This window comes from Podarcis bocagei (assembly GCF_964188305.1).
Source record: "Podarcis bocagei genome assembly, chromosome: 5".
NCBI classification, from domain to species: Eukaryota; Metazoa; Chordata; class Lepidosauria; order Squamata; family Lacertidae; genus Podarcis; species Podarcis bocagei.
The window spans coordinates 76,320,337-76,335,135 of NC_138129.1; the positions used below are offsets into that span (position 1 = coordinate 76,320,337).

General features: G+C 40.9%; 1 protein-coding gene across 1 annotated transcript in view; it reads right to left on the reverse strand.

Annotated features, from left to right (window-relative positions):
- The window catches only part of PALMD (palmdelphin), a 55,634-nt gene that overhangs the window by 19,997 nt on the left and 20,838 nt on the right, over nt 1-14,799 (reverse strand). The window contains exons 2-3 of the mRNA XM_081194054.1: nt 6,733-6,778; nt 567-647 (exon numbers count right to left, since the gene is read on the reverse strand). Of these exons, the coding sequence (XP_081050180.1) occupies nt 567-647; nt 6,733-6,777 (126 nt within the window). The 5' untranslated portion in view covers nt 6,778. The remainder of the gene's footprint in view (nt 1-566; nt 648-6,732; nt 6,779-14,799) is intronic.

Consider the following 14,799-nt stretch of genomic DNA (forward strand, 5'->3'; position numbering starts at 1 on the left):
ACTCTGTTTCCTAGCTAGTAAAACTCAAAATTCACCTGCGCACCTAAGTAAAGATGACATTCATACTGCAAAAATTAAAGAAATGTTTAGATTTCTGAAGGAAATAATGTATGTAACTGGACCTGTATTGATTAGACAGGACACTTGTGTCAGACTGGTTCACACATACATATGTGTCAAGTGATTACTTACATGTGTGAATGGGCCAATATAGATGTGACACCACATATCAACATACTCCAACCTGATGTCCTCCATATATTTTGAACTACAAATCTCATCACCCCTGACCATTGGCCATACTGTCTGGGGCTGATGGGAATTGTAGTCGTGTGTGTGTGTGTGTGTGTGTGTGTTTATGCACCTGCTTGGGGAAAGACTGCTTTTCAATCAACTCAGGTCAAATATTGAGCTAACAGACATCCAGTGTAGAGAAATCAAGGGATGTACACACCTGTATAAGCCAATTGTCGGTACTCTTATTGATGATTTCTTACATTTTTATGCATTGGATTTCCAAAAAAGAAAAGAAGAAAATTATTTGAGTCTCCTCATGGGCAGGTTACCTTCAAGTGCTGATGTTTTAGTTTTTCTTCCTCGACTTTAAGGCGTTTCTGAGTGATTTCTTCTTGAAGTTTCCTCTTGTCCTGCGAATTACAAAAATGGTAGAAATCCAAAGAGAATAAAATGTACAGTATATCTTGGAATATGAAAACTTTGTGCAGTAAGAAATGAGGTCTTAGATTTTAGAAGCTATTTGAAGTGCTTGAGATGGGGATGTGGGAGTTGTCTGACTTTTTCTGCTTTCATTTAACAAAGAGAAAAAATGAAAAGGAAAGGAAGTCACTGGGTATATCTACACTACAAACATAACAGGGTTTTTTATACCATTTCAATGATTGTGGATTCCCTCAAGAACCCTGGAGATGGCAGTTTAGTGAGAATTTAGAGAATGCCACCTCACAGAACTGCAGCTTCCTGGTTTCCCTAGGAAGAGGAAAGGATTGCTAAAATAGTTTTAAATCCATCTCTATCTTCTGAGAACAAATCTCAGGGTTCTTCTTCCATATATCATTTTCTTTTTAGTATATACCAGCTGTGTCTAGTATTAAAGGTTTAGGCATGCAAAACTATTAAACGATTGTTTCCCCTCATTTATCAGTCGCCAGGGAAACAAATTCAAATTTCAGGAGGCAATTCTTTCAAGTCCCCAAATATGCCTCTGTTTTCTTTACATATTTACAAGCGAGAAACAGCAAGGGTGGTGTTAACTGAGGTAATTTCAGTTACAGAAAATTTAGCAACCAGGTTGGGCTCTGTTCCCATGATTGTCTAGAGACTTGGAATAATCTCCATTGCAGATAGGAGTTATTTCTGGCACACATCCCATAACGCAACTATAAACAGCATTTGGGATGTAAATAGTTTGCTAGCCTGTATTTACATGTATCCTTATAACGCTTATACTTTTAGCAGGGCCTCCTGCTTCTACTTCCGCATCTTGCTGAGAGAAACAGCTGAACATATCTGAGAGAAGAATGATAGCTGGTGTTGTCGTTCCATTTTTAAACTTTGTTTACTAAGGTACGCCCCCAGTAGCAATTTTGAACGGTTCAGTTAATCCAGATTTCAAGAACATCCTGCTGCCAGTCTCTGAACTTCACGCCTTCCTTTCTTCTGAATGCCACTATATTAAGGGCCTTGAAATAATTTGGCCATGAATGGTGCAGTAGGTCATCAAAATGACTTTGTAGATTAAAAGCAAACTCCCAAAGAGAGCTCTTTTTCCTAACTCAGAGCATGCCTCCAGATATACCTTCACAGGATGCTGCAAAAGGATCTCAGATTTCCCCCCACTTTCGCTCGAGAAACGAATGGCACATTCTTGGCTCCAAATCCAGGGACAATTTAATTTTTCTCTTTGCTCACTCTCCTGACTCCAGGAAGGCTGGACTTCCCTTCTAAGGAAATTAGGGGTATCTGGTGAGGGGGTGTGGGGGAAGATCACTATGAGGGCCAACCAATCAGAACAGTGCACAGCCCCCCTTTTTTTGGCAAATGGGATTCTCTTGAGCTCAGCACTTAAACTAAGGTGGTACGTCTGACCAAAACAAGGTGAGCTCAATTCCAGAATTAGTTTACTGCACACATAACATAAATTTGGTCCCTCCCAAAGTGAAAATGAGGCATCTGATCAAGTAATGGATTAATTGTGGAGTTTAATATAGTGGTACCTCGGGTTACATACGCTTCAGGTTAAATATGCTTCAGGTTACACACTCCGCTAACCCAGAAATAGTCCTTCAGGTTAAGAACTTTGCTTCAGGATGAGAACAGAAATTGTGCTCTGGCGGCGCGGCAGCAGCAGGAGGCCCCATTAGCTAAAATGGTGCTTCAGGTTAAGAACAGTTTCAGGTTAAGTACGGACCTCCAGAAAGAATTAAGTACTTAACCCGAGGTACCACTGTATTGGAATATATAGCAACATATCACCACTCATTATTAAGTATATCCGGACATGCCCTAAGTGATAATAAATTTGTAGTGGAGTTTTACACTGGAGTACAATATAGAGAGAGCAGAAGGTGTTCCATCAGGTTTTGTGGGATTTCCGTAAGGCAATGCTACCACTACTTTGTATTGCAGGGACCGTTAAACTTTTTGGGCATGTGGGCTCATTTTCAAACTGGAGAAGCTGTTGTGGGCACCAGACACGTACCACAGATGAGCACATAATTCAGTCTAATCTACCGGCTACAAAGAATTCTTCTTTCAAGCCGAATTTCAGTGAGGAGAGAGGCGGTTGAAGGGACTCAGTGGGCGCCAGAGAAAGACATGTGTGCCTACAGGCCCATTAGTGACTCCTGCCATAGAAGTTCACAGCAGTGTGTTGGAGGTGATATTCTTGTTTTTGATTATTCTGGATAAAGACTTTTAGTATTATTATTTTTTTGCATACTTATGGATATTGTATCATGTAATTTTATATTTTCTTGTAAATAGCTTTGGGACTCCTTTCAGTTGTGTGAAGGGATAAATAATTGAAATAAACTAAAAAACCCCCTAGTGCCCTGCACATATATATGTTAAGATCTTGTCCTACTCTCGAGTAGGACCCTGGCAGTGATACATGCCCGACTGGCTTGTTCCCTCCCTCCTGGTCGATCATTTGGGAGCTTCAAAAGCTTTCTTCAGCCCGAACATCACAGCGACCGATGGCAACAGACACCGGCACACTTAGGGATCTGCAGAGTCTTCACAGCTTGCGTAACAGACCTCAGCAACTCAGCATTTTGGCTAATCTACTTTATTTACATATAAACACACACGGAGCACTGCAACATGGCTCCCTTTCTCTCTAGCATCAGACAGCAAAGAGAAAAGAACAAAGGACAATAGTCCCACTTCACGGAACATAGTAACACAAACATCCTGTCTCTGTCACTTCCCACTCTGTGGAGTCAAAACATACACCGTCATGTGATAGACAAAAATCCCATGACTGCAATCATGGAGCAGGAATTCTAAGTATATATATGTATGTATGTGTGTGTGTGTGTGTGTGTGTGTGTATATATATATATATATATGTGTGTGTGTGTGTGTGTGTGTGTGTGTGTGTATGTGTGTGTGTGTGTGTATATATGTGGTACCACTGCTGGGAATGGCATGAATGTGTGTATTGGAGCACAGTTTGGGATACCACTTTTCCAAACCTCCAGTTTTACCATTGCAATCTGCTAAAGCAATCCTCTTCCCCCTGAAGAAAATATGTCCTACTGAAACAAGTGAAACTTCCTTCTAATAAGAACTTCCATCTAATAACTTCCTTCCTGCTGCTGCTGCTGCTGCTGTTGTTGTTTAAATCAAAAGTCCACATCTCATTACAGTCATTGAAATGACTTGTGTGGGATCTTATATGGATATGGCTTGTAGTCACAGAAAATTCTAGAAGCATAGTGGGGGTTCTTGTTGTTTGCCTTTCTTACTATGAATCTTTCACGAAACAGAAAAATTATATGTAAAAGGCCTTTGACAGTGCAGTGAGAGGAAAGGAATTGAGCTTCTTCCAGCAACGAAATAATTATTATTCAGCTATCAAGTTCCACTAATGCATTAGCCTTTATTACATCCCCTTTCAATATATGTCAGTTGACACACTTTTAAAGCTTAAAAGCTGTTGCATTTCTCAGCCAGTTTTTTTTAATTAAAAAAAGCTTCATTCATTTCTAGCAAGAAATCTATGTGTTTAATCGAACCACTTTCTATATTAACTTGCATTTATTATCACCAAAGGGCCATATAAGCACAAATCTTTCAAAAGCAGCAAGCTAAATAATGGTACCAGAACATAGCCAGTGTTGAGACTAATAGCTTAGAAAATGTAACAATGTAAGGACCAGCCAGAATCAACAAGCCAACTTCTCATCTCCAGTGGATTGTGGATGAAGATGCCTGGTCAAGCTTCTTGTAGTGAGGTTCCTCAGTTACTTCTAGGGTGCCCGAAAAAGCTCCCCCTCTTTCCCCCACCAGCTTACCTCCCCTAAAAAACCCCCATACCTTCTTGAGGCCCTCTCTCTTTCTTCAAACCCCTTCTTAACACACCCAGCTTTCCCATGAAGCCTTTGGCACAACCTCAAGTGCCCGCATCCTATTGTAACCAAGTCTAAATACATGTAATTGAAACAAACATGCATTCTCCCTCGGTATACCCCTGCCTCCTTTTCCTATACTTTCCCCTATTGTCTCCTCCATATTGAATTTTGGACTGCAAGCTGTCTAAGGCAGGGACCTGTCCTCTTGTATTGTATCAAGCAGCCATGTGTATTGATGGCACTGTATTCACAGCGCTTGACCAACTGAGTTGTCTAGTTCTAGTTACAGGTAGGTAGCTGTGTTGGTCTGCCGTAGTCGAAACAAAATAATTTTTTTTAAAAAAATCCTTCCCGTAGCACCTTAGAGACCACCTAAGTTTGTTATTGGTATGAGCTTTCGTGTGCATGCAAGAAGAAGTGTGCATGCACACAAAAGCTCATACCAATAACAAACTTAGTTGGTCTCTAAGGTGCTACTGGAAGGATTTATTTTTTATTTTGAGTTGTCTAGTGTTGTACTACTGCTATAGGCTCAAAGCAGGAAGCAACATTTATCCTTTACAGTCCTATGGATGCGGGAATGTTTCTTGTGAACAACCTTGCAAACAAGCCCATAAAAGTTACTAGCCTGCAAATATTTGTGCACCGTGAATTAAGTCACTTGTGGTCTGAAAAGGGGAATGGGGAAGGCTTGACTCTCTTCCATCTTAAACAAAGAGGAAGAAAATATTTCTGCAGCGGATCTCTTTATTCATGGGCTACAAAGTGAGTAGCCCGCATCTAGTGCCTTTTCGCAGCTGGGTTGGGAAGCAATGGATGCATGACATTAGCCACTATCCTTTATCTATCCTGACATTTCCTATGAAATACTGTGTTTTGATGCATTTTTGCCCCAAACCAGTTTTGATCTGAATTGAGAAAAAGAACGACCAAGTTTAAGCTGGTAATGGGTACATTGCATTTGCAAGCCTGACTATGGAGTCGTTTGATAGTGATGCCAGTTCACCAGCGAGAAGTCTTGCTATTCATGGAGAAACAAAATAAGAGTTTGAACCAAGGGTTGTGAAATAAATAGCTCCTGAAAGTTAAAGAACAGCTGAATTTACTTATTCTGTTCTTTAACCATCAGCTCTTTAGTTGTGTAAGCAAGGGAAGCACTGGGAGCAATGGGAACAGGCATGAAACAAAAATGTCAGAAAGAGCTTTCTCATTCTTCCAAAGCATGTTACATCTAGCTTTAGTAGAGCTCCGAAGGAACATGATCATTATTGTGCTATGATGCCACCCACAGCCAATCATAGCTCTGCCCTTAAAGAATAGCCAGTGAACTAATCTACTGGCCCAAACCTGTCATGAGATGAGAGCATGAGGGTTAGATCAGATCAATAGGGAGCTAGACATCAATGCTATTAGTTGTCATTCTTCCTCTTAAGAAAAGCACAGTTCTGAGACAACTTTCTGCAAGTGCTGGGTTCTTTATGAATAAAATATATCCACCATAGTGTGAACTGAATTGAATTTCCCATATCATACTCCTTTAAAACACACACACACACAGAGAGAGAGAGAGAGAGAGAGAGAGAGAGAGAGAGAGAGAGAGAGAGAAAGAGAGAGAGAGAGAGAGAGAGAGAGAGAGAGAATGTTGGTGTTCCCATGAACTACCAACAAATACTCATTTAATTAAGCAGAAGATTAATTGCCCAGGGTACTTCTTTTCTTTTTAAACTATGGAATTTCCTTGTTCCAGTTCATTCTTAGCTTTCTGACCTGGTGTCCTTCAAATTAATGCACAGAGGCACACTCACTGAGCCACTTGGTCTTAATGACAGCATCACATATGCCTGATATAAAACATTGCCTGACTCCTATATCTCTGGCATTCAGTGCCTGGAAGCTAATGGTCAAATTTATGTACATGCCATAAATGCAAGTCATATGCAGAATTCTGCTGACTGCCCAAAGTTTGTAGCCTACAAAACGGAACAAAATAAGGACAGAAACGAAGGGTTTCATACAGAACAGGGAGACGTTCCAGCCACCTAGTAACCTCTAAGCAGCTTTCATAATGATTTTCTAAAATATATATTACAAGACAGACACACACACACAAAGATTGATATAGAGAAGAAGTACTTACGGTTATGGCCTGAAATCTTTCCTTCAGCAGTTCAGCTTCTTCCATTCTAGAAATCAAACAAACACACAGGTTTTGAAATCTACAAAGAAACACTACATAGGCACAGAGGTTTCCCGTATGGAAGAGGAGGAGGAGGAGGAGGAGGGCGACGAGGCAAATGCTTCTGAAGGGTTATGATCTAATTCCCACAGAGGAGAGAGAATTCCCGACTTATGTGGTGTGTCTCCGAACAGATGAGCAAGTCGGCTCAGACAGACACATGTAATGAGGGTGTGCTAGGGAGGCAAACATCCAGAATACTGGCATGAGTTGACTGACAAGTTTGAACGGCAGAACACAAGCCCTTTTCCTTCTGCAGCTGCCAATTCTTTGTCGTAATCATATGCACACTTGGCATGCCATAGATTAACCGTTAACTGCCCAACCCCCCCCCCCAGCAAATCATATTTGCTGGAGTTCTTTAGTGCGCAATGGTAGTAGTTATTTTTAAAGAGGTGAAATATAAATCCCTGACATCTTTAAGCCATACCCCTCATTTAATGATCATTGAGATGCCGTCATCAGAATAATTAGCAGTTTTGTAGTATTTAAAGCTTTTCCTTTGTAACCTGTGCAGCTGCTCCTGTAAAGGAAAGACTTTATAACTTGTACCCATAATACAGATGAGGGCTCGAGGCTACGAAGAATTAGCTGGCCTGAGGTCACCTAGATCACAACCTAAATCGTAACAGAGCTCTCTCTTGCTGGCTTCAAACTTTTCCTCATAGTCCTTAGCTGCTATACTAAACCAGATGTTAGCTTAATTAACCACAAACCCTGAAATTTCAAATACTCAGTTGTGAGGGGGCATGTGTTGCAAAATGTGTTTTCTTTGCTATGAAACCCTGCAAAAATTTGTCAGCCGTTTGGAGGGGATCCCAAATTTGGGGCTCCATAGTTAACGAAGCTCCAAATGCTGCCATCCCATAGTGTTGTCTCTGTGTGTGGTAATTTAAAATCATGGAATTAAGTTGGAAGGGACGATGAGGATCATCTCGTCCAACGCCCCCCCCCGCAACACTGGAATATGCAGCTGTTCCGTATGCGGATTGAACCCACAACCTTGGCATTATCAGCACTATGCTCTAACCAACTGACCTATCCACTGAGTTTAAATTTAAATTTAAACTCAAATGTAGGCTTTAAAAACATTTTATAATCTAGTGATAGAATTATACAGTGGTACCACAGGTTACAGACTCCGCTAACCCAGAAATAGTGCTTCGGGTTAAGAACTTTGCTTCAGGATGAGAACAGAAATTGTGCAGCGGCAGCGCGGGTACAGCGGGAGGCCCCATTAGCTAAAGTGGTACCTCAGGTTAAGAAAAGTTTCAGGTTAAGGACGGATCTCCAGAATGAATTAAGTTCTTAACCCGAGGCAAGTTCTTATGGCATTGTAGAGTTGTGTACAATGTATGTACCAGCTGTGTGTAGGTGGGGCACTAATGTCAGTGGCTACCATTTGGCAGTACAGTGCTAACAGAACCACCCCCTACCTTGGTTGCTGTGTGGTGAGGAATTTGCGGTTGGGGTAAGTGAGAAGAGAAGCAGACAAGTACTGCCACAGTCATGCCTTGGCCTCTGCAGAGGCAGCATTAAAAGAAAAAGGACCCCTGGATGGTTAAGTCCAGTCAAAGGTAACGATGGGGTGCAGTGCTCATCTCACTTTTCAGGCAGAGGGAGCTGGTGTTTGCCCACAGACAGCTTTCTGGGTCATGTGGCCAGCATGACTAAACCGCTTCTGGGGCAATGGGACACTGTGATGGAAACCAGAGTGCACGGAAATGCCATTTACCTTCCCACCTATTTATCTACTTGAACTGGTGTGCTTTCAAACTTCTAGGTTGGCAGGAGCTCAGACAGAGCAATGGGAGCTCAGTCTGTCATGGAAAATGGTTCTCTAGGTCACCAATATGGCAATGCTATGAGCTGACAATTTGAAATCTGGTGCAAGAATCACTTGCAATATATATAGACCCTAAAGTTTCGAAGTCCCCCAGTGGTGCAACAATTGAAAAGAAAAGCCGCCAGCACATTTGCAAAGCTAAACAGGGTCTGCTATGGTTTCAAATTGGATGGGGGAACCATATATTGAAAATCCTGCATTGCAGGGGGTTGGGCTATAGATGACCCTCAGAAGTTCCTTCCAACTCTATGGATTTATGAAGCTCCATTGTGTATATGGGACCATAACATACTCATAGTGTTCAGGTTGTCTTTTGTAAGGCAACCTGGGAGTTTTTAGCATACACTGAAGGGCAGGATATAAATTAAAAGTGTTTGGAAAAGAAAAGAAGAAAGTGTTAATTCATAATTATTAAGGACCTGATCTTTTCTATACATAGAAAATTAATGTTCCCCCTTTCATTATAGGGGAGTTTCCATACTCTGAAAGTAAAGCTGAGCTTTTTTCAACAACTGTGAAGCTGAATGTGATTTTATACGGCTGAGAACGTTGAGCAAGTTCTTTATCTTCCAAGTGAAAAGGGCAAGCATTCTAAAAATACACACAAAACTTGCAAAACAGGTAGAATGATGAAAAATAATATCTGCTCGTTGCAAAAAGACTGACAAATCTCTTCAATGTGTAATCTGAGTTGGTTTGAAATTGTTCTGCACCTTTGGTATCATGTAACTGTAACTTCACAATCTCTTCAAATATAGATGAACATGGGAATCAGTATATGCTTTTTTTTTGTTTCGAAAAATGTGCAGTGAAGCCGTGCCCGACACTCCAAGTGCCCCTATTTTCTAGTGACAGCCCTGGATTTACAGAAGCTGTCCTGGTTTCTGATTTGATCCCTGAATGTCCCACTTTTCCTTAGGACATCCCTACTTTCATTGGAGAAATGTTGGAGGGTATGGAGTTATGCGACCCCCAAGCCAAGGAAATAAGTAACTATACAACCTTTAGAAGACATCTGAAGTCAGCCCTGTATAGGGAAGATTTTTAATGTTTCATGTTTTATTATGTTTTTATATATGTTCAGACCCTCCAAGTGTCCCTATTTTCCAGGGAGAGTTCTAGATTTACAGAAGCCATCTTGGTTTCTGATTTGATCCTGGAATGTCCCGCTTTTCCTTAGGATGTCCCTATTTTCATTGGAGAAATGTTGGAGGGTATGGAGTTATCTGACCCCTGAGCCGTCTGAAGGGGATCCTGTATAGGGAAGTTTTTTTTTTTATTAAAAAAAATGTTTAATGTTTTATTGTGAGCCAGTGTGGTGTAGTGGTTAAGAGCGGTAGACTCCTAATCTGGGGAACCGGGTTCGCGTCTCCGCTCCTCCACCTGCAGCTGCTGGGTGACCTTGGGCCAGTCACACTTCTTTGAAGTCTCTCAGCCCCACCCACCTCACAGAGTGTTTGTTGTGGGGGAGGAAGGGAAAGGAGAATGTTAGCCGCTTTGAGACTCCTGAAGGGGAGTGATAAAGCGGGATATCAAATCCAAACTCTTCTTCTTCTTCTATTATGTTTTTATGTTGAAAGCAGTCCAGAGTGGCAAACCAGTCAGATGGGCGGGGTATAATGATGATGATGATGATGATGATGATGATAATAATAATAATAATAATAATAATAATAATAATAATAATAATAATAATGGAATAGGACATCCCTATTTTCATCCGAGAAATGTTGGAGGGAATGATATGTTGGAAGAAGCTCAGAGGGGCTGGGGGTATAAATAATAAAATTGTTGTTGTTGTAATGGAATGGGATATCCCTATTTTTATCGGAGAAATGTTGAAGGGAAAGCAGTGTCACTTGTCCATAGCACATAGATTCTGTGCCTTTATTATCTGAATTACAAGGAGGAATGAACTGGGAACTGTAGTTTGTTAAGAGTGCTGATGGCTGTTAGTTGGCCACCTCCTATAGAACTACAATTCCCAGAGTGGTTTAACAAGAACTCCTTCTTCACAGGAAACTCTGGGAATTGTAGCTCGGGAAGTGGGAGGGGTGGAATTGAGGCCACCTCACAACCCTTACCAGATCACAGTTCCCAGGATTCTCTAGGGCAGACTGTAAAATTGGCACAACAGGACTTCAAATTTATTGTGCGAATGTGGCCTCTGTTTACAAAAAGTGACATTCTACATTATTTATCTGAAAGCACTGTGCTGTAGATCTGATATCTTTTCCACAAAGCTGAAATTATGCAGATTGATGACCACAAAGGAAAGATAAGGCAATTTACTACATTATTATTGTTGTGTTTTATTTTTATGTGTTTAATATTAAAGAGCTGATCAGAAGACGAAATCAAGTTCTAATATTCTAAAGTTTTGTCAGTGGCTGAACAATTATTTCTAAAGAAGGCAGAGGGCCTTCTCGGTAATGGCACCCACCCTGTGGAACGCCCTCCCATCAGATGTAAAGGAAACAAACAACTATCTGACTTTTAGAAGACATCTGAAGGCAGCCCTGTTTATTGAAGTTGTTAATGTTTGAAGTTTTATTCTGTTTTTAGTCCTCTGTTGGAAGCTGCCCAGAGTGGCTGGAGAAACCCAGCCAGATGGGCAGGGTATTATTATTATTATTATTATTATTATTATTATTATTATTATTATTATTATTATTATTATTAATAATAATAATAATAATAAAAACAAGGAGGAGGAGGACCTTACTTGAAAAGGAAGCCTAAAGAGACTTAAAAGATGGCGTCCAACACAAAGCAGACCCACAGAAGTCAATAAGCAATGGTCTACCATGAATGAATGAATTGACTGATTTATTATGGTCACAGACCAGAATTACAGACATATGCAATAATAAAAGCATATAAATATAAATAATTTAAAATTAAACTCTATAAGCTGGAACACAGTAAATCATACAGATATGAGTATGACTTAGTCTACCATGAGTATGACTTAGTCTGATACCCAAAATAAATAAAATGAAGTGGAAATGATTGTTTTCCAGCAATGAGTTTTACTTTTTTTACCTAGGTCAAAGTCCTGTTGCAAAATCACGCACAAAGAATTTCCAAATAATTGGCCACACTTGTCCTCCCTGTAACCCGATGCCCAGACTTTTGGCCTATCCATCTTTGGTCATACTGAACAGCTGGTATTTTATCTTACAAAAGAACTTTTTAAGCATTTGAAGACTCCTGCTTTATCCTCCCTCTAGGGTCTCTGGCTCTGCCAAAGTTAAGTAGCAGAATAGTTTCAGACCTAGCCAGTCTTTTTCTTTAAAAAACAAAAAACAAAACCACCACCCACCTGTTAAAAGACACAATAACCAGAGGAATTAATATGATTTCGTATTGCCCCTGTAAAAGGGAGTATGTGAATTGCTCACTTTTATAAGGTGTTCCAATTGCTACATGTTGCTTGCAAAATTTCTGTTTTGACTCCATAGCTGATTATATAGCAAGTGAATTGCTTAGTGGTGCTAAATCATAGACTATCTGCTTGGCCCTTCTTTTGGATAATTATAAATCTTCAGTGAACAAGTCAGCATCTTTTCTTTCCCCATTTTTATGTTATTTGCCTTTCTTTTAAACCAAGCATGGCTGTAAGTATTAGCAAAGTCTTTTAAATAATCCAGACAAGGCCTAGAAAGAGAATAAATTTGGTAACACTTGAGTGCAGAAACAAAGAAACAAAAACCCCTGGTGTATAATTTGAGGAGAAAGGAGCAAAGCCTTTCTTACGTTAGGCCTTGCACATAGCAGTGAAGCACTGAATCAAACATACAGAGGACAGAACTCACTTAGAACTACCCAGCCAATCAGGGCACGTTCTACCTCTGCAAACATCATACCACTCTGCCAGGTGCTAAAGAAGGGATATTTCAGTCCTCATGCATATTTAGGAGGGAGGAAAATATGTTTTACTGTCAGGTATACATGAGGAAACATAGACTGAGCACAAAGTTTGCTTAATAGCTTCAGTAGATCTTATGCTCAGATTAGTTTGCCTAGATATCATTGCAGACTAAGAATAATATCATTGTTTTTCAAGTGAGTCATGTTGCAAAAGTTCCTTCAATGTTTTCCTCACTTGTTGCTAGGTGGACTTTCCCCCCTTCAATCAATACTGTACCTTCTTTCCCCACCATTTAAAAAAAGTAAAGGACCCCTGACAGTTAAGTCCAGTTCTGAACGACTCTGGGGTTGAGGCGCTCATCTCGCTTTATTGGCTGAGGGAGCTGACGTTTGTCCGCACAGTTTTTCCGGGTCATGTGGCAAGTATGACTAAGCCGCTTCTGGTGAAACCAGAGCAGTACACGGAAACGCCGTTTACCTTCCCGCTAGAGTGGTACCTATTTATCTACTTGCACTTTGACATGCTTTCGAACTGCTAGGTTGGCAGGAGCTGGAACCGAGCAACGGGAGTTCACCCCGTCACGGGGATTCAAACCACTGACGTTCCGATCGGCAAGCCCTAGGCTCTGTGGTTTAACCCACAGTGCCACTCGCATCCCTTTCCCACCATTTACTTTAATCCAATTCTGAACTGGATTTGCATGGCAAAAGGGAGAAATGGGCCAGCTGTCGTTTTGTCTGGCCTTAAGCCCACTTTGTCTATGATGGTGCCATAACCAAGATATCACATACAGATAGCTCAGAAACATCAACAGGCACGGTCTCTGTAAGATTCCTGGAAGAGAGTTTGTGAGATTTGTGACAATTAAAATAGTTTCCTTTACAGCTATTTTACCAAGCCTGTTGTCCAAATTGGGAAGCACGATCTACTGAAAACTGTTTCCAACCTTCGTTTCTCTGTAGCAGATACTGAGCAAACGTTTCTTTTGACCTAACGGATGTTGACTTATGAATGCAACATTTGTAGTCAATTTGATCTGGCAGGCTGATTGCATTCTTTTGTGGGGTCCACCCCTCACTGCATGCTTTATGTATTCAGTTCTATTTCATAATGGATTATTTTTACCACAGGAGTCTGCTTTCATGATGCAAATATCGAAACAACTGCATTAGGTAGTGGGTGGGGCTCTTGAAGACTAGATAATCTTTATTATTATTATTATTATTTAAAAAAACCCATAGGGGATTTTCATGGCAACACCAGCAGCTGAACATGAATATGGATATTTTGATCCTAAAGGCAATTTTAAATAACTGCACAGACTGGTACCAGTACATCAGAATTGCACCTGATATCCCACCACCCACAGCTTTTAACATCTTCTAAGACTGCTCCCCCCAATTCTGCAAGCCTGATATAAAACATTATTATTGTTGTATTTTATTTTTACGTGTTTAATTTTAAAGAGCTGATCAGGAGCCGAAATCACTTTCTTTTTTGAATGAAAATTGGAGGCATGCTTTTATTTATTTATTGCAAGAATTCATATCCAGCCTTTCAGGATATAAATCCTTCCAAGGCGGCGTACAAGAAACACCGAGCTGCATTTAAAATACATAAACACACGCAAACATACACCAGGGCCCAGCCTCCGGGTTTCTCCATGAATCACTGTTCTGAGAAAGCCTCCTGGCCTGAGTGGGAGAAAGGAAGCCCAAAGCATGTAGACTCATGTAGAAATAGCAGAGTGAGCCTCCTCTGAGGGCAGATCCTTCTGCATCTCCACACCCTCTCCAAGCAGAATGCAAGGCCAGGGCAATGAGTCAAGGAGAGATGGAGTGATGCACAGTCTCTTCTGTGGGTGGGTGCTTTGATTATTATTTATTTTATTTCTAGTGGCATTCAGTCATCAGTTGTCTTGTGGCCCAACCCCACTGAATTCAGCAGGGCTTACTTCTGAGTAGACATAGTTGGGACTACATTGTCAGCCAGGGAGCTCACTAGTGGCCCACTCACTTTCTCTCAGTCTCACTTTCCAAGACTCTTGAGATGATGGAACTGTGAGGTAGTGAACCACATTCACTGCCTTGTAAGATCCTTGGAGGAAAAACTGAGGTCCACACAGTTGGAAATGGGACTGCATTTAAAGTGATGGAGAAGGCAAAGGTGAGCAATTGTCTTAAGCCGCGATGGACAATCTGAGGACCATCCGTGCTGACCATTGACCATGCTGGAGCCTTTTCCTCAT